Raw genomic sequence first — 23,874 nt, forward strand, 5'->3', positions numbered from 1 at the left:
TTAAATATGCACAATATTTGAGTCTAGTTTTTTTTTTTAAATTGTAGAATAAATTTATATTAACAGATTGTTGTTGTTTACATCTTTCCAGTATCACAAAGAGGTGACTCGCTTAGTCACTGGCCATTATCGCACTAGCGTTGCACCTCTTTTGGTTTCTTTGGCAAGAAAGTGGATGAAATTCATCCAGACCCATTATGCTAGCGGAAAAGGAGAGCGTCCACGATGGGCAAATGCTGGCCTTGAGTTTATTGTGTTCACTTGTGACCCAAATAATACAGTGCACTTAACTGATGATGACTTTAAGGTAGGTTATTTGTTAAGCCTTGTATTGTTCCTTCCAGGAATTTTGATAGTTACTTTCTCGCATTAGTTCCTGTTGTAAAAGAATGTTATGGTAACACTGCAGGTCTTTGTTTACCTGTTCCCACATGAATGCATCTTCATATTGTAACAACAGTCGTGATTGGCTGGAACCATTTAATGCCCTGTTTCTTCATTTTTATTTTCTTTATTTACATAAATTGCTGTAATTAATGGCCTCATGCTAATGTGGATACATATACAAAGAAATGAGCTACAAAAATATGAGCAGGTTATTTTATATTAGCTCTAAATTAACAAGCAAAATAAAAATAGTATTCTGTCTTTAACCATACATCGCCAACTTACACCCACACATGGCTTTGGATAAGTTTGCCAAGGTCATTGACTTTATGAATTACTTTTTCCTAATTCTAGGCAGCTTGAGCTTACAGAATACCAGAAATATTGTCTGTTACTATGACTATTTTCACTGTGGTCATTGAGCTTACTGGAGGTTTTGTTATACACCGAATTCAGATGATGTGGATAATTCCATATAATAATGATAATTCCTGAATTATAGGCTATCTCGGCTCTTAACGAGTTATGGCATATGCATATATTATACTGAAATATGCATACTCGTGCTTACCTAATTCATGAATAAAACATAAAAAGACTGATTAATTTGTAAAATTGTGTGATGAATTTGCTGTAACAATTACCATTTTACAGCCTTAAGGGACCTACACGATTATACGTTGAGCCACGTGACATATGACTAGCTCAAACGAAATTGCCTCCTGAACAACCGTTGAAATCACCCTACAATTAGATACAATGACGCTATGTGATTTTGAATGCCCACCAATATTATCATGACTAATGCCTAGTGAAGATATATAAATGTGAGAGATCCGAGTTATATTTGATGTAATGCCTGATCAGTGTTATACCTATTTTGTAATTTCTTAAGAAAGCTGGTAGGAATTTGTTTTTACAAGTTATATAGTTTTGTATAGTAATATGACTGCGTGATAAGTTTTATGATGTTGTAAATTCTTCGTTGATGGCTGCACATTTTTTTTCTGTCAGAGGGACTATGCTAAACTTGAAAACTATCTGAGAAGTGGACAGAAGATATATTTGCATTAGATTAGACTCTAGTTGCTTTGAATGAAGAGGAAAAGATGTAAAAGAATAAACAAGTGAAGTTCTACATCATGAATTTTGTATCAGCCCCATATATCAATAGTAGTGTGACATTGTATGTATAATTCAAGGGGAATTATGGTTGAAGGATAATATGGTATTGGAAATCTCTTGATTTCTGTGGCTAAAAAATCCAAGTCAGCAACTCCTTGAGTTGCTTAATAACAGTCAATTATTTTTAGTGGGAACCATTAGATAAATAATGAGGAATAAATTCCTTTATTTAATGGGGTTTTGTATCCTTTTCTCAACGTGAAAAGAGTAATTTATGCACAAAATATAGATAATTTGTTTGTAACATTAATTTTTGTCTGCCAGGGCTCTGAGAGAGGAGAGCAAAGCAAAAGTCAACTCTCCAAGGTAGTTAAAGAAATACTGGTGTGTCATGAGGTTCGAAACCCGGTCGGTGACCAGCATCCACCTCGTATATGCATGAGTTGCCAGATGCCACAGATTCCTTGCTTTACAATCTTTGATTGTTTTTAAACTTGTTTCCAGCTGTATCCTGTTGTTAAGACCTGAGGTTTATTAGTTATGAAAAATACAAAGTGATTAAAAATCAGCTTCAGGAAGATTATCAGGAATCAGATGGCATAATAGAATTAGAAATCTTACAGTAAGGGAAATCATAGATGAGATACAATGAAAGGTAGAGTAGTTGGCTTGAACATGTCCCCTGCACCACCCTGGGCTGCTGAAATTTATGGAAGAGTCAGACCTATGTGGATGAGGACCATGAGAACGGAAGCTGGAGACGAATACAGAATTATGAAAGACAGAGCACTGGAAAGGCATGACACAAAATTTCACAAAGGACCTTTGTATAAGATGAGATGACATTGGAGGTGGTGGTGATGATGATGATGGGTTGTGAGCAGCCTTCAAACCAATCATATAAAGAATCTAGATAAGACTTGGTAGTTTCATTAAATTATTTATTTATGTCAATAATTTTAGCTTATCCGTAAGCCATAGATTTTGCTGTTTAACAGATCCTGACTGCATTAGCGTTTCATTCCTAATACAAATTCAGGTATTTTTGTGCAAAATTATGAAAATTGTTTCATGATTACATAAATATCACTGAAAGCTTAATAAGACAAGTAAAAAATAAGATTAGGAATAGGAAGCACTATTGGCAGAGGAAATGAAATACAAAATTAGCACTGCCTGTAATGTCCAGATTCAAAATGAGCAATTTTAATTTCCATTTTCATATTCACTAGAATGTCTTTTTTTTCTTCTTCTTTTTACTGTTCATGACTAACACAGAAGCTTTGTATAAACTTTTATAACAGACATTTGGGATCAACAGACAACTAAAGTTTTGGTCATTTGTTTAACTGATTCATTACTACTGTATACTACCAAGTTTTTTTTTTACATCCTAAGGTTCACGGGGATAAAATAAGTTGTGTTAGGATTGATTCATTCTAGTTTTCCATATCAGTTTTTAAGGGATTTTTTCATGTTGCATTTTAATTACATCTGTTGTATTGTAAATGTTGGTGGCTTTTTTATGTTAATTCCAGATTCAAACAAAAATAAGTCAGTCAAAAAAAATCAATCTCTCCACAGTTTTCAAAAATATACTGTATTGTTTATAAATGTAGCTTTATTTCCAAGTACTTTGAAGAAGCTATTCTTAAAAAAAAAATATATGAATTTGGATTTTAATCTTTGGAATTTGTTCAATATTTGGACAAATTAACAATGTGTTGTTCCCCTGTAACAGAATTATTATTATGAATTTAAGAAACCACTTGAGTTACATTAAGTTTCAAAGGCTTGCTGCAAAAATCTTGTAGTGCTGTCTGTAGTGTACCTCACAAAGCACACCATAAGCTGTGTGCTCATTATGTCTTTGTACAAAATGTTTTATACAGAAGACTCGTATATAAGCAGCAGTAATGGTCTGTGCTGGAGGAGTCTCATTAAAACCAGCAACATTGACTGAGGATTAAGTTGAGAAGTAATGGAATGGTAACTACTTATCATTATTTTAATTTTGTCAAAGAAGAGTGCAATTTGTGTCATCTAATGCTTAAAAACTAATTACTTTCCTAACAGAAATTTGTTGAAGAAATAGAAGACTGTCGTTTGTATATAATTGGATCTGCTCCTGAAACACCACAACCCACAACTCCTTTGACACCTGTGCTACCACGGCACTTTAGGTGAGTTAATTTTGTGAGAAAGTTCCGTTTACAATTTATTGACTGAGAAGTATTTGCAAGAATGTGCACATTCTTTGATATCTCATGATGTGTTTATACAGTTTTTAAATATACTGTTTAACTCCAGTTTTTCCTTCAAGGTTCCCAGGTTACATCATACTGCTTAAAATGGTCAAAAGCAAATGTTTTAGGGGATATTTTACCCATGGTACAGCTTTTCTTTCATCAAAACTAGTTGTCATAAGTACACAATGTGTAATTGATTTCTTCTAAGGGTTTTCATCTTCAACAGGTCTTCATCTGCTTCATCACTCAGTCAGTTGCCTCCAGATAAATCTTTATATCAGTCACCTGCCACTGGGGACAACTCTCCTGCAATTAATCCAACAGACAGTCCATTACTAATAAGGTAAGTGCCATTGGGATGTTGTGCAGTAACAAAAGTTAAACAATAATGCAAAGTACCCTTCAAATACTTCAAAACATGCCTTGCTAAACTTTACTATGCAACGGTAGGGTTAGACATATACTGGGACAACTTAGTCACAACATAACTCAAATCAGGTCTTGTACCCATCACAATGTAGATTAGGCTACCAACAATCTCCCTATACAGTTTAGGGTTAGCTAATTCTTTAGAATCACCGGAAATTAACTTATTTACACTTACCGTATATACTCGAGTAACGTGTGATATCGCATATCATGCGACCCCAAAATTTTCACCAATAAACAGTGGTTTTGTCATGTATCTCATGTATCATGCGAGTTCCTTTTCCGAGGTCAGTTCATAAGGTTGGTGGTTTAGCGTGCTAATGGCCGATGTTTCAGATGTGTGCTGCTGCTAGTGAAGTTTTACGGTAATTTTTTCTACTAATCTCGAGAATTGAATAGAAGATCTCAAAATTAAAAAAAGAATACCAAGTAATAAAATAATTGTAAAAATAACACGCCTTGGAGTCCTAAATCATTCTCTCTCTCTCTCTCTCCTCTCTCTCTCTCTCTCTCTCTCTCTCTCCTCTCTCTCTCTCTCTCTCTCTCTCTCTCAGAAATAAATACTGTAAATTTGAGTCTTTCATCAACGGGTATCAGTAAATGTGTAGACATTGTGTGTGTGTGTTTAAAAAAGTGTAGTACACACACATTCCGATGTTTTGGTTTTTGGAATTTTTTTCAATTTCGGAAATGTGAGGTCAGATGCATAATCAAACAAACATCACTACTGCAGCAAAAAAATTTTTCCCTTTATGTTTTTCATTATTGTTATTTATTAATTACTGTTTATTTAAATAAATAATATAATACTGTTACATGAATGTGAGATAATTAAGATCACCTATAATAAAATAGTGGGACAATTAATATCATATGTTCACTAATAGCTATTATTTTCAAAACAAACATTCCGTAAAACACAAAAAATATATGTACATAACAATCAAAATCTAATGTTTTGCAGTTCAACTTGTGAATTTCAACAATAAGTATGACTATATAATATATTTCACCATATCGATCTTGCAGTTGAAGAGTCGTAAAATTTTGAGGATGGTCCGGGAAAAGGATTTGTACTTTGTGATTACGTATCGCTACAACACCATGCGGTATTTTCATACCACTATATTGATGACGTATCGCTACGACACACTGGTATTTTTCGTACCACTATACATAAAGTTAAAATAATCATATTATATTATCGTTTTCATGAAGAAATAATTATATAAAGAAAATTATCGAGTAATTTTTGTGCCGTCAGCAGTCAGAAAATCACGACAATGGTAACGTTGCAAACCTAGTGTCATCCACGGCATATGTCTATAAATAGAACAGAAGCAGAGGGCAGTCATTGGATAACAGATCTCCATGGCTACCAACCAGCAATCAGGTGTTAGTTATACTACTCTGTGAATTTCTTAGAATGAACGTTTACACGTAACACACGGGAAGCTAACGATGATGTGTGTGCTTTGCATACAGTACGTAGTTTTTGTTTTATTAGTGTATATTTTACTGATTACATGAATACTCTCTCTCTCTCTCTCTCTCTCTCTCTCTCTCTCTCTCTCTCTCTCTCTCTCTCTCTCTCTCTCTCTCTCTCTCTCTCAGGAAAGATACCGTCAATTCAATTTATCAGTATCTTCCTGATAGACAGAGTAAATATTTAGGACTCCAAAGCTTGGCATATGTCAATTATTTTATTATCTTGGGATTTTTGGTTAATCTTGGGATTTTCCATGGTCAACTCTTGGGATTAGTAAGAAAAATGCGATTATTTGAGTAGCGCACCACCCAACTGAATCGGGGTAAGCCTAAGCAGCACGCCAAACAATAGTATTTACAAAATGAGCGGAGCTCTCTGGCTGGGCTGTTTGGTCCACCCACGTTTGATCGCATATCTGCCAAACTTATAACAACAACAGATAAAACCATTTCTCCCATTACAGATATCAATATTATCTTTTCCGTTGCGCAGAATTCTAAATAAATTACGTAGGTTCACAATTGATAAAGTTTTTTTATGCAATAACAAGAAACGGTAGTCAGATATTCTATCAACAGGGCATCTCATTTTGGTGCTGTTGCGAATATTTCAACAGTTCCACGTGCGTTTAAATCCATACTGACTGTACAGTCTGGAGGCATTTCTCCCTTCAACACATATCTTGATTTCTTAATATCGTAGGTATAGAATAAATTGGTGAGAAAATAATAAATAGGAAACAATGACTGAATATTGCTTGAATGCGATATGGCAAAGTTTTGGCCTGACTGAAGAGTGGAGTGACTTTGACACCGACTTACAAGTTATTCTGGTCATCTCACAGCCATAGATAGACATCAACTTCACAGCCGAGAAAGGGGCAATCGTATACGAAATAAATAGGTATGGAAAATGCGAAATGCGGGCCTATGTTGTCCCATAAAAAAAGCTCTCGCTCGGACAGCTGTAAGATTTAGGAGAGAGAGAGAGAGAGGGCCGAATAGGAAGGAGATTAAAGTACCTGGGAAGGAAAAACCCTTATAATCTTATAATTATAGCCTCGGGGTTTGTCTCAAGGACATTCAAAGGTCTGTCACACAGGGCAGTTGTTGTTTTTGTAAAATTAGCATAAGGGCAGATCTTTAAAAGCCACACCAGAGAGCTCGCCACGGTGACAAGACTATACCTTCCATATGAATTGACGATGTCCTATACGAAGATGCAGGAGATGAGGATGAAATGATCAAAGATCTGGAAGATGACGAATATGATGACTGCCTTGATGGCAAAGAATTCAGAGCAGTATTTGATTGATACTGGACAAGCGGAGAGCGTCTTTGGAGGATTTTAGTTTTATTAATTTTATGCAATTTTTTTTACTTTAATAAATTTTCACTTACCTGCGTATCCTAAAAGGAAAATAATAGTTCAAGTAACAAATGTTTCTTTTACTGAGTAAAACAAAAAGTAAAAAATCTTTCGGTGTTGTGGCCTTAACTGATTTGGAAATTATAGATGGTTAGTCTAGAACAGTTAAACATGTATAAACCAAAATAATGCAAATGGCGCACGATCGCTCGGGGGGGGTTTTGTATTTTAAAATACAATAGTAATATGAGAATGCATACAATATTATGGATATAGTGAAGTACAAGTAAAACATAACTTTTTAAAAGATCTACTGTTTTCCTCTGGTAGTAACTATCGCGATCTGCCGATTTGGGAAAGCATAGACGGTACGCTAATTTTTATACCGCGTGTATGATGCGACCCCTTTAAAATTAGCTTCAAAATTAGGTTTCAAAAGTCGCATAATATGCGAGTATATACGGTAAATCACAAGGGATTGCTTTTGGGTTACACTCATTCATACTAATTTCTCAAGAATTTTCTCACAAAAAAATTTCCTTTGGTTCATAACAATAGTCCCCCTTGAATAAAAAATAAATTAAATTCCTAAAAAAAATATGAGATTCTCCCAATATCTTTCATCTTAAACTTATTTTTGAGAGATTCCTTCATGACATGTAGTACATTACTGTTGTTAGTAGCAGTTATCAAATCATCAACCCATATCAATATCATAATTATATTATTACCTTCATACTTAGTGTAAAAAACATGCATCATCAGCAGATTGCTTCAATTCATAACTAACAAGAAATCTATGGAACAGATTATTCCAATTCCTTCCACTTTGTTGAGTCCATACAAAGATTTGATTAATTTATAAACTAAATACGTATTCACACTTTTCATTGGTTTTCTTGAACCATTGTGGTTGTTCAAGATATATTTCACAATCCATATCAGCATTTAAATAAGCAGTGTTCATATCCATTTGGTGGACTTCCATATCTTCTTGCACTGCTACTTGCACCATCATCCTTATTGTAGTATGGCGTGCTGTCGGTGAGAAAGTCTCTTCATAATCCATGCCTTTCTCTTGGGAATATCCTTTGCCATGTATCTTGCTTTAGATCTCTCTATGTTGTTTGGTTCATGCCTCACTGCATATACCCACCTTCCTCCAACAACTGTTTGTCCTTCAGGAAATTTCGTCAACTTGAAAGTATCATTTTCTTCCAAGGCTCTCATTTCGTCTTCCATAGCTTCCTTCCAATAATGCGATTCTGGAGATTCGAGGGCTTCTATGTATTTAGTTGAAACATCAGCAGCACAGCAACAATAATTGATGGAACACTGTAATAATCTTTCTTGTAATCCATCCACCTCATAGTCTTCTAAATGCTGGCGCCTATTTTGTTGCCTCTGTGGATATCTACTCCCTTCTTGTTCCTTTTTATCTTCCTTCTTTTTATCTTGTTCATTCTCGTCTTCTTGAAAGTTTCCTCTTTCTTCATGTTTCTTCTTTGCTGTACATCTTCTTCTGGAAATTCTTCAATAAACTTCACACATCTTACCCATTTTCACATCATCTTGCTCAGGGATGTACACTAAATAGGCTGGACTCTGTATCATGGCCAAGAAAAATTCCTCGTCTAGAAAGTGTATCTAATATCTTCTTGTCCTGCTCATAAGCATAACAGACACTTCCAAAGATATGCATGTCCTTTACATTTGGCTTTTGTCCAGTCATCACTTCAAATGGCGTCTTCTTCGTCCTTGAATTGTAGCACCTGTTCCGATGCATGCCGTCATCTTTACAGCGTAGGTCCACAATTTCTTAGGTGATTTGCTTTCCAACAATAAACAATTTGCCATATCAAAGATCGTTCTCCAAGAACATCCCACAGTACAATTCTGATCTGGAGAGTAAGGCGCTGAAAATTCATGTCTTAATATGGTTCTTCCTCATAAGGGTTTGAAACTTCAGAAGCAAATGCTTTTCCATTATCTGTCCTCATTCACTTCACTGAGCCATATGGCGCACAATCAGTCAAAAATCTCATTGTAGCTGCCTTAACAGAAAATATATTCCGTCTGTATGATGGAATGTAGAAGCCATTGCTTAAAGTAACCGTACGTACATTACCCTTTGAATCTCGTAAATTTACAACAGCATTACCTTGACCTAACACAATACCTGTGTTCCTGCTACTATCTGCAAGCTCAAGTATTTCCCTTAAGTTCAAAATCTTCCTCAAATTTTACAAACTTAGATTTCTTAATAATAATATGTGCAGTTACATCACAATCTACCAACAAACCTTCATTCATTGAACTAGACTCACTAGCCCTAAAAAGATAATTATGACCATTTCCATGATTTTCATCACTTGAATCATTATCTTTTCTCACTGTTTTCACAGGATTTTTCTTCTTACAATAATTTGTATCATGTGTGCTAGATTTACAATTTTCACACAAATGGTTAGGCTTCTTGTACTCCTTTATTTTACTTCGACACAGGAGTGATTTGTGGCCTTCTTTGCCACAATTATATCACTTAAAAAGAATTTTTTTGCATCCTAGTCTTCATCACAGCATAATCATTATCTTCATTTGTCTTCCTCTTGTAGCCCTTCAGAGTTTCTTCATAGTCTATCAAATGTCTCTTAAACTCAGGAAAATTCCATTCTTCTTCTCTTTTATCTACCACAGTAGAAAATGTACGGTAACTAAGGTAATCCATTCAATACTATAGATACAAGTAATTCATCATCAATATCCTTCTTGACCTCTTTCAGGTAAGTCAGTAGTCTCTTAGTCTTGATCAAATAATCGATGGCACTCTGATCTTTCATTCTCAGAGTAATTAATTCTATATACAGTTTTATTATTGTAGGCCTACTTGTGCCAATATAATGACTATGAAGTATTTCTAAGGCTTTCTTATCATTATGCTTGGCATCATGTCACGAGGGAGAAACTGGTCATATCCAAATATTGTACCAGCTCCATGTAAACTTGCTTGTTCCTCACCATACCCGGGTTATCCACCTTGATCACATCGTCGAGTTTTAATCTCATTAGATGGCTTTTAAATCTCTCTTCCCACATCTCATCCTTATCTACATCTCATTGTACATCAGGTGCCTCCTGGGCCCATAACCTGTTGCGTTGACGTCCACCATTTTGGCAAACATAAGTAGAAATGTGAGGATCAACTTAACACATGTCTTCCCTGTGAGCATCTTTATTCTGAAATCTAATAACAACAAGACTCGCCTCAAAATGGCAGCATATGAAACAACAACAATAGGGACCTTCACTATAAAAGGTATCAATAATGTAAAACATCATTCTTAGCAAAGTAAATGAATATAACTTTTCTAGATAATTAATTTCAGTTTAAATCTTAAAAATTTGAATACTGTCCACCAGTGTGGCTGTCTGCTTCTGCCAGAGATTTACTCTTTTAGATAGAGTGGGTCGTGATGGTAGGCTTCTGTTTCTTAGTATAATAGGAATTATATCTTGGACCATCAATGGATGGTCTCTTGTTTGTCATTTTTCATAAGTTGTATTTTAACACAGATCTTTTGCATTCACAATTGATCCTTTATCCCCTTCATCTCCCAAGAGCAACCAGATTTGCTGAACACCAGCACCAATATGCAATAAATGTGCCTCACTGTCAAATGTCAGTTCCAGAGGTCCTTTATTCCTCACACCTTTGGACTGTGGAAGGAACAGCCTTCCAGAGGATGTCGTACAGTTGGAACTTCCAGAGTTCAAGCGAAGATGCAATGCATTACTACCCTAATACTATATTCTTGCATTTTAATACATTTTTATGTATTTATGAATTTATATTGATTTATTTTTCTTTCTTTATTAAGTGATATTCCTTTCTTCCTAATGAGCACCATGTTCTTTTGAAGCTTGAATTCCACGTCTGTAGCCCTTGTGGGCTTGTTCCATATGAATAGGTTTCATCTTCTGAATATAATGTTAATAATAATCGTTACAGTGTCCATATGCTCATTCATCGTAATATTAAGACAGATAGTTATTCACTTTCACACTTGAGTTTTTGTAATAAATTAAGGATGTTATCATCTTTGTGTACTCTATGCACAGAGTTACAGAGATTCATTTTTTTCGTTTCCAGTGTATGAAAGGTGAAGATGAAAAAAATTACTACACATGCTCTACAAAATTATTACTTTATAAATGCTAATTCATCATTGCTTCAAATTTTGCTAATCATAGGATGTGTCCACACCACAGTTAAATACATCAAATGTATGTCATCAACTTGTCATGTACATATCATGAACAGGTTGAAAACTAATCTGGGACAATAAGTGGTGAACGAATCCTGTGACAATTGCAGGATAATCGTATGAAGCACTTGTTAGGACTGCTGATAAGTTATTGACTCGTATTCAACCTTAGTCTGTGATGAATGTGCAATAAGTTGCTGTCATTTATTTTTGACATGTTTTATTGCAGTGCAAAGGCACCCTTACATCAAGATTTCCTGTTGATTGCTTTTAAACACTGTAAATTTAGCTTCCAGCTTTTTACCATAAGTTAATATTTGAAAATTCTTAAACAGGAGAAATGTATTACGAAGAAGTTGTCATAGTATGGAGAAGGCAAATGACCATAACGATGGCAGCTCACCAGGCACCACAGGTAATTATTATTGTTATTTTACTTGTCATTATTGCTTAAGATTTTTTAATGACAGGATAAAAACTGCCAGTATTTGTGGACAACTTCATTAGCATCCTCACGCCTCCTTTTAACTGTTCACTTTTGTATGTTTCTTTGCAGTTTTATCCATATATGAAAATTTCTTATTGTGACATGATTAATATTTTTGTTTTGGCAGATAACAGTCACTGCAGTTAATATACAATTCAAGGCTGTCTTTAAGGAATTAGGGTATAGGAACCACATGATGCTAAGGGGGATTTGTCAAGGATACACTAAATACAGTATAGGGAACAGATTTGTAAAGTCAAAGGTGTAAATTAAAAAGAGAGGGCTGAGGGCTGACCCTTCTGGGTCTGTTAACCCTCTTACGCCGAAGCCCTAAAAATAAAAAACTCTCCCGTATGCTGGCGCCGGTTTGGAGTGAGCGCGGAAGCAGAAAAAATAATTTTTTCAAAAAATCACAGCGCGCTTAGTTTTGAAGATTAAGAGTTCATTTTTGGCTCATTTTTTGTCATTGCCTAAAGTTTAGTATGCAATCATCAGAAATGAAAAATAGTATCATTATCATATGTAAATAATGCGATATATGGTAGCGAAAAAAAAAAATTCATAGATAATTGTATTCAAATCACGCTGTTCAAAAAACGGTTAAAGCTAACGAGTTACTTTTTTTTCATTGTATTGTACACTAAATTGCAATCATTTTGATATATAATACATAGTAAAACAATAAAAGCAACACCGGAAAAATATTATCACAAAATGATCTACGAATTCGTAACGAGCGGACGTAAAAAAAGGTTATTTTAAAAAATTCACCGTAATTCTAAATATTGTTCTAGAGACTTCCAATTTGTTTCAAAATTAAGACAAATGATTGAATATTACGATACTGTGAGTTTTAGGTTAGAATTGCAGATTTCGGACGAGTTAAATTTGACCGAATGTCAAAATTTTTATATATATTTTTTTTTATATGCTCATATTTCGGAGATGGAGAAAACTACAACCTTCAATTATTTTTTATTGTATTCTTCATGAATTTGCGCACATTTTGATATATGAAACTCTATAAAACGGCTAATATGAAAAGGAGCAAATATTAGGATAATGCGAAATATGTATTTCGGAGACTTGCGGCCGCGAGTCGGCGCGCGGAGTGAAGGTAAATATATTTTTCAAAAATTCACCATAAATCACAATATTGTTCTAGAGACTTCAAATTTGTTTCAAAATGAAGAAAAATGACGGTACAATTGCGTTTTTCAACTATTTCGGTAGAGTCAAATTTGACCGAACGTGGTTTTATTTCTATTTATCGTGATTTATATGCAAATATTTCGAAAAAAGAGAAAAGCTACAACCTTCAATCATTTTTAGTTGTATTCTACATGAAATTGCACACATTTTCATATATAAAACTTTATATGTAACAGCTAATTTTAAATGGTGCAAACATTTCGACAATCGCACAAAAAAAATTGATTTTTTCGGAAGAGTTACCGCGCGGACGTAATAAAAAGTTTTTTTTAATAAAAATTTTTTTTTTTTTTTCATAAATTCACCATAAATCGAAATATTGTGCTAGAGACTTCCAAGTCGTTGCAAAATGAAGGTAAATGATTGAATATTACTATAATATAAGAGTTTTAGCTTACAATTGCGTTTTTGTTTTTCGACCATTTCGGTAGAGTCAAAGTTGACCGAAGTTGAAATTTTTGCACTTAACGTTATTTATATAAAAATATTTCGAAACTGATAAAAGCTACAACCATGGGTTGTTTTTTGTTGTATTGTGCATGAAATTGCGCACATTTCCATATATAAAACTTTATGTAACGGCAAATTTAAAAGGGTGCAAACATTAGGACAATCGCACAAAAAAATTTATCGGAAGAGTTATCGCACGAACGTAAGGAAAAAGTTTTTTCATAAATTCACCATAAATCGAAATATTGTGCTAGAGACGTCCAATTTGTTGCAAAATGAAGGCAAATGATTGAATATTACTATAATATAAGAGTTTTAGCTTACAATTGCGTTTCTCGACCATTTCAGTAGAGTCAAAGTTGACCGAAGGTTGAAATTTTTGCACTTATCGTTATTTATATGAAAATATTTCAAAACTGATAAAAGCTACACTCATGAGTATTTTTTTGTTGTATTTTACATGAAATTGCACACATTTTCATATATAATACTTCATGTAAATGATAATTTGAAATGGTTCAAAAATTATGTCAAAGTGATGAAATAATTTTTGAGATGTGTCACTGATACTTTTTAGTGCGATAAGAAAGAAATTCCGCTTGCGCGCCTGCGTAGCGATTGTAAACAAAACAACGCCTTGATCCGTGAACTCCCAGCATCCCCCAAGGCGCGTGATTCAAAAGTTTTCGGCTGGTAGGCCTATAAGTATTTTTCCGCGAATTTAAAAAAAAACTTTTTTGAGCCGACGTATGATACGTCCAATCGGCATGCGGGAGACATTTTGACTCGACGTTTAATACGTCCAATCGGCGTAAGAGGGTTAATAAGACAGTGATGGCAGGGTAGTATGGTTTGAGTAATATTTATACCATACGGACAGGGTAGGGAATAATAGGGACACCTTTACAAACGTGCACAAAAGTTCACCTCCCCAAAACAGCTTCGGCTTAATCAGGTAGAAAAGCAGACATGAATGAGGAAGTGAGTACAATAAATAGGATAATCCCCTGGTAGTTCTTAAGGCTTTGATTATTATGAATGAAAAGCTTATGTGGCTAACAATTCCTACTAAGTAAGGAAATGGAAATGAAGGTAATCAAAAAATTCTTTTGTATCACACAAAGAGAGGTAACCTGAAAATAATTTAGTCTGAGAAAAACATACAGCTTCACAGTATACTAGTAGGAGGGCTCAATGCAAGAGATTAGTAGCCAAGTCACTTTATTGAGTGGAGGAGAGGAGATTTAGAAAAATTTAGGCAATTTATTAGCATCAACTGTCTGACTACAGTGGGGCCTCGTTATCCACGGGGGATAGGGCCCAGAACCCCCCGTGATAAGTAAATACCCGTGTTATCCTGATACCCCCCTCAAAAATTGCTTAAAACTGCCTACTTTAATAGTTAACCCACCCAAGACCACTATTCCAATGTTTATAACTGCCTACTTTAGTTCAAACACCAAATATGTTTTCAACTATCACCTAAAACTAAAATCAAAACAGTTTTAAAGTTATTGTACAAAATTAGCCTTAAAAAATAAATGTAGTATATGTACTACTGTACATATGTAGCCTACTAGCCTAGGGATTACAGCTAGAAGCCTACATACGCATGGTGGGCCTCTTTTTTTTTTTTTTTTTTTTTGTACAAGGAAAGAGAGGATGAGTGGTAAGAGAACTATCAAAATATGTAAATCATATGGGTACTCACCAACAATCTATGTTGATAAAAGATGGCGACAATTTTGCAGTGCAATCCAGTAATATAATAACGATAATGCTACCAACAGTATGCAGCGAAACATCTCTTCCCTTCGTCACAACACGTTAATAAATAGTATATTCCACGTAAAAACCTCATCTGACCTTTAGGCGTCTTTCCCATAAGAGTAAAAGAATCAGGGCTTTTGGATGCCACATAATTAACTCGTTTATATGGGTGCAATATAAAGAACGCGCGACACCACATTTCATAACAACAACAAACAAACGTTTGTAGGCCAGTGTTGCCAACTGGGAATGGCAATTTCTTGCTAGATTTTGTTCCATAAAAGGCTAAAAAAAATCACATACCGTATATATACTCGAATAACGTGCAATCTCCCATATCGTGCGACCCCCTAATTTTCACCAATAAACAGTGGTTTTGTCTCATGTATCTCATGTATCATGCAAGTTCATAAGGTTGGTGGTTTAGCCTGCTAATGGCCGAGTCATTGAGATGTGTGCTGATGCTAGTCAATTTACGGTAATTTTCTTATTAATCTCGAGAATTGAATAGAAAACTCAAGATTAAAAAAAAAAAATCCCAAGATAATAAAATAATTGTAAAAATAACACGCCTTGGAGTCCTTAACTCATGTTCTCGCTCTCTCTCTCTCTCTCTCTCTACTCAGGAATAAATACGTACGTACTGTAATTTGCAGTAAATGTGTAGACATTGTGTGCGTGTTTAAAAAAAATGTGCAGTACACACACATTCCGATGTTTCGGTTTTGGAATTTTTCAGATTTCGGAAATGTGAGGTCAGATGCATAATCAAACAAACACCACTACTGCAGCAAAAACATTTTTTCCCTTTATGTTTTTCATTATTGTTATTTATTAATTACAGTTTATTTAAATAAATATTAATATAATACTGTTAAATGAATGTGAGATAATTAAGATACCTATAATAAAATAGTGGGACAATTAATACCATATGTTCACTAATAGGTATTATTTTCAAAACAAACATTCCGTAAAACACAAAAAATATATGTACATAATCAAAATATAATAATGTTTTGCAGTTCAACTTGTGAATTTTAACAATAAGTATGACTATATAATATATTTTACCATATCGATCTTGAAGTTGAAGAGTCGTAAAATTCTGAGGATGGTCCGGGAAAAGGATTTGTACTTTGTGATCACGTATCGCTACAACACCGGTGGTATTTTCATACCACTATATTGATGACGCATCGCTACGACACACTGGTGTTTTTCATACCACTATACGTTAAAGTTAAAAACATGACATAGAATCGACTTTGCGACTTCGTTCACTTTGATATTTTTAACGATACAATAACTATCATTTGTACTACTAAAACCATCTTCACATAAGTAATTTTTCGTAAGATATGTGTTGTTGCAAAAGCTAGCTTATACATAAAAGGCTTTTATAATTTAAGTCATCTTAGATATACACATATGCACCCAAACTCATTGTGGGGAAATTTACTACTGTTTCCTCGGATATTGAAATACTTTAGCATCATTCAAACACTTTAATAATATTAATTGCATAAATAGTAGGCTATACATATTTACATCGTATACAAATACTACATACAGTTATATACACATACTTTTATATACAAAGTTAACAGTTATATACACATACTTTTATATACAAAGTTAATCATATGAGTAGTGATCAGACGACAGCTGTGCACTGGACTACGTACGTACTACTTGGAAGATAAAACGAACAAAAATTTTGTTGTTGTTAGTCGCCGGGATAGATTAACATTTTTCCAGAGATTAAAAAGCTGAATTTTGTTTTGAAGGTATGTCAACCGCGATATTATATTATTGTTTTCACGAAGGAATAATTATATAAAGAAAATTATTGAGTAATTTTTGCCGTCAGCAGTCAGAAAATCACGAACATGGTAACGTTCAAAACCTAGTGCCATCCATGGCGTATGTCTATAAATAGAACAGAAGCAGAGGGCAGTCATTGGATAACAGATCTCCATGGCTACCACCAACCAATCAGGTGTTAGTTATACTACTCTGTAATTTCTTAGAATGAAACGTTTACACACACGAAGCTAACGATGGATGTATGTGTTTTGCATACAGTACGTTAGGTTTTTAGGTTTTTATTATTAGTGTAAGTATTTTACTGATTTTCATGAAGAATAGAATGATTCCTTCTCATTACTTTGAATGCAAAATGGCTTGAAGATTCTTCCGCAAAAAGAAGAGAAAAAAATTCCTTAGAAGATGATACCTATTTACTAACGCGGTTGACATACCTTCAAAACAAAATTCAGCTCTTTAATCTCTGGAAAAATGTTAATCTATCCCGGCGACTAACAACAACAAAATTTTTGTTTGTTTTATCTTCCAAGTAGTACGTACGTAGTCCAGTGCACAGCTGTCGTCTGATCACTAATCATATGATTAATTTTGTATATAAAAGTATGTGTATATAACTGTTAACTTTGTATATAAAAGTATGTGTATATAACTGTATGTAGTATTTGTATACGATGTAAATATGTTATAGCCTAGTATTTATGCATTATATTATTAAAGTGTTTGAATGATGCTAAAGTATTTCAATATCCGGAGGAAACAGTAGTAAACTTTCCCACAATGAGTTTGGGTACATATGTATATCTAAGATGACTTAAATTATAAAAGCCTTTTTATGTATAAGCTAGCTTTTGTAACAACACATATCTTACGAAAAATTGTACTTATGTGAAGATGGTTTTTTAGTAGTACAAATGATAGGTTATTGTATCGTTAAAAATATCAAAGTGAACGAAGTCGCAAAGTCGATTCTATGTCACAAAACCCATAACAATGCAGTGTATGTATGATAATTCTAAACTATTATTCACTACCAAAATAACGATGATATTTTGTATTGAAAATTAATGTTACGTACGTATATTCCAAACATTATTACTACGTAGCATGAATAGTACTATAAAAAAATTTCGACAGATAATCTTGCTGTGAAACGCTACCATAATTTGATTTTCATATCGTACGTACATTTTGTCAGCTGGCTGGCCTCGCATAGATAAAATTGATTTCACTGATATGGAATTACTCCACGAATAGCCTTTTTTATTATGAAGATATGACGATAATATATAAGGTAAAAATGCTTTTATGTATTTCGTTTACGCTTCGTCGCCAATAACAAACAGCAATACTTACGATAATCTGACAAATAGCGTTTGTATGACTTCATTGTTCAGAGAAGTTATATACGAATACTGCCAAAATAATAATGAAGTTCGAATTAATTTTAGCATTAATGTTATTACTACTGAATTACACTACCACTACTATTAAAATTTCTAAAAGTTTATCAAAACAAAAAATGTCGCTTTGAAACGCAACCGTATACATAAACCATTTTCGTACGTAAAGGAATATGCTTACATTTTGTGGCTGGCCACTCCGACGATAAGTTGAGTGCAATGATGTGGAATTATTCTTCGAATAGGCTATTTATTAGAAGATATGACTATAATATATATGGTAAGAATGGTTTTTATTACCTTTATTGTCAGTTAATATCATTATGTGAATGTTTGTGTACTGGTGGTTATCGCACTGCAACTACGCTTAGCCTACCAATGAACGTCGTAAAAAAAAACATTAAACTTGAATAGGCTATTTATTTCGAAGATAGGACAATAATATATTAGGTGAGAATGGTTTTATTACCTTTATGTCAGTTAATATCATTATATGAGTCTTTAAATGAATGTTGGTAGTTATCGGACCACGGCCGAGGGTTAGCCTACCGAAAAACATCGCATACGCAACACAACCAAACCCGTGATGCAGCGATTCATACCAGTGATGTAACATGAGAAACGGTCCAAGAAAAAACCCGTGATTAACTGGATCCGTGAATATATCTAAATCTTCTTCTCCTCCACTCAATAAAGTGACTTTGCTACTAATCTCTTGCACTGAGCCCTTCTATTAGTATATTGTGAAGCTGTATGTTTTTCTCAGACTAAAAATTATTTTTAGGTTACCTCTCTTTGTGTGATACATAGATTTTTTTTTATTACCTTCGTTTGGTGAAAGACTGTACGTTAACATTATAGCAGAAATAATGCTGTCACATATTATTAGGGGAAATTAAGTAGGAAAGTTAACACAAATTGTGGGTCCTACAGTAATGGGCAAAGGAATTTGACCAGTGTCACAGTGTTATTCTTGAGGATTATAATAAATTCTTATAAAATCATTTAAGGGCACCATTGATTCATATTTATGAGACTCAGGAGGCTTGCCCAAAGGATTTATTCTTAAGAAGAAGGAACAGATGAGGTTGTACAGCTGAGTAGGAAATGACCAAAGAGAACGGATGAATATTATACGGCAGAAGGCAATGCAGCTGTAGCCAAGTATAGTACAACTATCTATAGTGTGACATATACAGCACACGCTAAGAGATACTCCCTACAGGGTAAAATTCAGGAGTTTTTTTGGAACATAAAAATATGGTATATGTGATGTTAGTGCTGCTTTCACCCAGTTGGTCAGAGAACCTTGGAAAAATTAAATCAAACAAGATCTTGGTCGGCCCATATTTTGCTTCTGACAATGATAATAATGTTAAATTTTATTTTGTGCTGAGCCAGGTTAGCCCAAAGCTATGAATTTTGAAGTTTTCGACCCCTAAATGATGATAGGATAAAGTTCAAGGTAAATCAGGTTTATTTGATAAGAAATATTTTTCTCATTTATCGTGTAGTACAATCTCAACTTTTTATCATATGCACATGTATATCAATAATTAGATTTTGCATTTACTGGTTTGCAGAGTATTATTTGATCATAACATTATTTTATTCTATACTTTTAGCAGAAAAAACAATTGAACGGATACAACGGAAGATTACACTTCTGGATCAGAGAATTGAGATTTCCCTTCGTGAAGACAAGGTGATTGGGAGAGTGTCAGCAACTCAGAGAGACAAGATAACTTTCAAGCCACGTAATGTTAGCTTTTCTTGGCAGCGCGGATTTAAGATTGGTTAGTACACGTTACATTGCCTTATTCTTTTCTGTAGTTGTAAGTAATTAAATTGTTTTTACATATTTTGAAAGTTTAGATTCGGAAGAATTTTTTTTGGGGGGGATCATGTAAACTTTTTTTTTAACTTCAGCTGTTGTCTGAAGTACAGTATAAAACAAAAATACTTATCAATTGAAGGGAAATAATTCAATAGAGACTTCATTCTAATCGAAGAGTGTAATTTAGGCCAGATAGGACTTTTATGTTATTCATGTCAAACAAAAGAAAGTACAGTGTTAATAAACAGTATGTAGAAAGCAGGGGTAGGAGGGAAAGGGGGAAGAAAGGCAAGAAAATACAAATTTAAGAGGTAAAACTAGAAATCAACGACATATGATGTTCAGAATGTAATATGATGTTCAGAATGTATGTAGACTGAATTTTAAGACCAGGTAAGTGGTTAAAGCTATTAGAAGCAATCACTAGAAGGATAAGAGAAGTGAAAGCCCCTTTCCTAGACTTATAGGACTGTTCTGAAGGACTTGTCTTCCAACAAAAGGTGAAAAAATTAACCAGACAAAGTGAAGGGAGTTAGACAGCTAGGTAGGGTGAGATTAAAGGGAATGATGAAAAGTAGAAGGGTGAAATTTGTGGGACATAAGGATGCAGAAAACCATGAGTAATGCTTAAATTGCACCATGCAAGACACATTGTAGGCAGTGCTCAATAGGAAACTGTGAAGCCAGTGAGATGAGGAACTTTAGTAATTCCATGATTACGAGGACATTTTACTATGGTAAATAAATGAGAAATTTATGTTTGCTGCTATTTTCTACTCTTTGGCGCTACCCGCCCCTGTCACTGTTTGCTTTTTAACATTATAAAAATAAAATGTCATTTTGCTTAAATAGGTAAACTTTAGTTTCTCCAGAATTATTTTCAAATTGGAAAGAAAAGAGCTGTGTCCTCAATCAAAAGTTAATCCTAGGGCTCACCTTAAATATTTTGTCAAAGCAAGGTAAAGATGCTGTGCAGGTAAGTGGGAAAATACTGAAGGAAACTGATGAAAAATGAAAGGCAGAAAATCATGCTGCTTGGGACCGTAGGGAGACCACAATGAACTTCTAGTAACTACATAATATGTCTCATGGCCTGAAAAGCAAAATTCTCATGTAAAAATAATAAATAATGGTAGTGAAAATCTGTAGATCTGTCATTGTAAACTGTTGGAAGGCAGAAAGTGTAGGGTGTTGGCTTGAGCTAGTGGTCAGTAACTTTTGTTGGGCAATCGGGCAAGGGCATATATCTGTGAATGGTTGCTGTATTTATTGTCATAGCTAATAGTACTTGGAGTTTACAGTATTACTGTACTACTTAGTAAACTTTCACGTACGAGTACATTTACGTTCATATTTGCCAGCATATAAATACAATCCCAATTTTTTTGGGAGCATAATCCAGGATGAAGATTACCTTCTCGTTTCCCCTAATATTCGTAGTCCTTAGTATGGGTTATTTTGGATCACCTTACCTACTTATTTAGAAGTACTACAGTGGAACCTCAGTTTTTGTACATAATCCATTCCAGAACCTCCCACAAGATCTGAAATGTACAAAAACCGAAACAATAATTCCCATAGGGAATAATGTAAATACAATTAATGCATTCCAAATCCCCAAAATTATTTTTGAACAATCAACATCACTCTTACCTTGATGGAAAACACTTGTTAGTGTATGGAAGACGGAGAGGTTATTGTTTGGAAGGGGAATCTCCCTCCAGAAGGACTTCAGGTATCAAGGACCATTTGTCTTGTGGGGCAAAAAGAGAGAGAGAATTATCCTTATTTAAAAGAGTGAAATGTAAAAGGTTATTTTGTATTGTTTAGAAAATACTATCACATATAAGTTATGTAATTACAGTTCTATTATTATCATTACTTGAAAATATGAATAAACATTTCTGGGTTCGACCTGTGTCTGCCGGTGAAAATTTATGTGGCTTTTATATTTGCAAAGTCTTAACCTTTTTAAGGGAAACCATAATATTTGTGTTTATGTTGCTCATAGGCCTATAGTTTAAACTTTTACATTTGGCCTTCACCCCATAATCAGCATCATGAATTTCATTTGTTGACTACTCCTTATTTAGAGAAAATGTTTATGTTACATGTTCGCAAATGTGTTATCTAAGTAAATTTATGTTTACTGATTGTAAGTTAGTTTGAGTTATTAGTGCTGAAACTATCAATATATATCACTGTGAAGTAGTGACACTTGTTTTATGCTTGATACTGAGAGAACTGCTTCCTTCCACTGCTGCTCATAATTTACAAAAACTTAGTTTTCATTAAAAAGTTATGGACCAATGATCAAGAATGGCCAGACTGTTGCTAAAAAATAATTTCCAAACTTTACATTTTAATCTATAATTGTTTGGTCATTTCACTGAATACTGTAGTGTAGTGATGATATTACTTATTAGTCTTAATATGGAAGGAGTCAAGGCGAAGGCTTTTGTATCTTAGGATGTACAGCTTTTAGTTTCTAAGTATAGCTCTGCAACAGAAATCTTGACAAAATGACAAATTTCCTAAGACAATTTGTATTTTTCATAGCTACAAACCTTAGGTCTTAACAATAAGATAATTTTTAGCACCTAGCTGGATTCAGTTGAATCGCAGATGAAAGCAAGGAATCTTGTGAGACCTGGCAACACGTGCGTATATTGGGTGAAAAGTGGTCAAGGACCATGCATCTATGCCAGCACAAGTCTTTTCTTGCCTGGGCAAGAGTTGTGGTTGACCTCTCTCAGCCTTTACCCGGTTCATTGCCCGTTTTGCTTGTGTTTTAGTATGTGTGTGCTGTTATTATGGCTTCTGCTCCATATTGGCCTTGTCAAAGTGTGTGCCTGGAACTCCAGGTTTTCCGTGTTCTTGTTTTTTGGCTTCGCCTGCGACAGATCCCCACGTCACCTGTACTAGGTGTTTCTTTAACGTTTGTACAATAACGAATCCCGGCACGGAATGCCGTGCGTGGCCTAGAGAGCAGTGCTGGCGCTAGAAATGATCCTATTGTTAAAACCAAAGGTTTGTTCACGCATGAACAATTGTTTATTATAAAGACTCTTCTCAGGCTGGTTAAATAGTTTATGGTAATAATGAAAAATTTAACCATCTTAAGCAATTGCTTAATTGGAAATTCCTTACTGAATACTTTTGTCAAAATGGCTGTATTTTCCATATGTTTTAAGCCTGGTACTATCATGTAACTCCTCGACTTTCAGGTGCAGGACGTTTTGGGAAAGTTTACACAGCAGTTAATAATAATACGGGAGAATTGATGGCAATGAAGGTGTTACCTCTACAGCCTAATGACCATAGATCCATCCGAAGAGTTGCAGATGAACTGAGAATCTTTGAGGGAATTAGACATCCCCATCTGGTTCAGTGCTATGGAGTTGAAATCCATAATGTAAGTTGTGAAATACTTGTGTTGTATAGTTGTATGTATACATACATGTAATAAGGAGACAAGTGTCTGTTTTGTAGTAATGAAGCTGTGAATGTTATCTGTAGAAAGTGAGCCAAGGAATGAATGAATGAAATGTGAAATTTAGGCTGTACAGATAAGAC

The 23,874-nt window shown here is 34.3% G+C and overlaps 1 protein-coding gene across 1 annotated transcript in view; it reads left to right on the plus strand.

Annotated features, from left to right (window-relative positions):
• Positions 1-23,874, plus strand: part of LOC135205419 (mitogen-activated protein kinase kinase kinase 4-like) — a 138,764-nt gene that overhangs the window by 77,430 nt on the left and 37,460 nt on the right. Inside the window, 6 exon segments of the mRNA XM_064235970.1 lie at positions 92-307; positions 3,589-3,695; positions 3,988-4,104; positions 11,648-11,727; positions 20,087-20,257; positions 23,526-23,713. Of these exon segments, the coding sequence (XP_064092040.1) occupies positions 92-307; positions 3,589-3,695; positions 3,988-4,104; positions 11,648-11,727; positions 20,087-20,257; positions 23,526-23,713 (879 nt within the window).

Source organism: Macrobrachium nipponense, chromosome 24 (genome assembly GCF_015104395.2).
Source record: "Macrobrachium nipponense isolate FS-2020 chromosome 24, ASM1510439v2, whole genome shotgun sequence".
NCBI classification, from domain to species: domain Eukaryota; kingdom Metazoa; phylum Arthropoda; class Malacostraca; order Decapoda; family Palaemonidae; genus Macrobrachium; species Macrobrachium nipponense.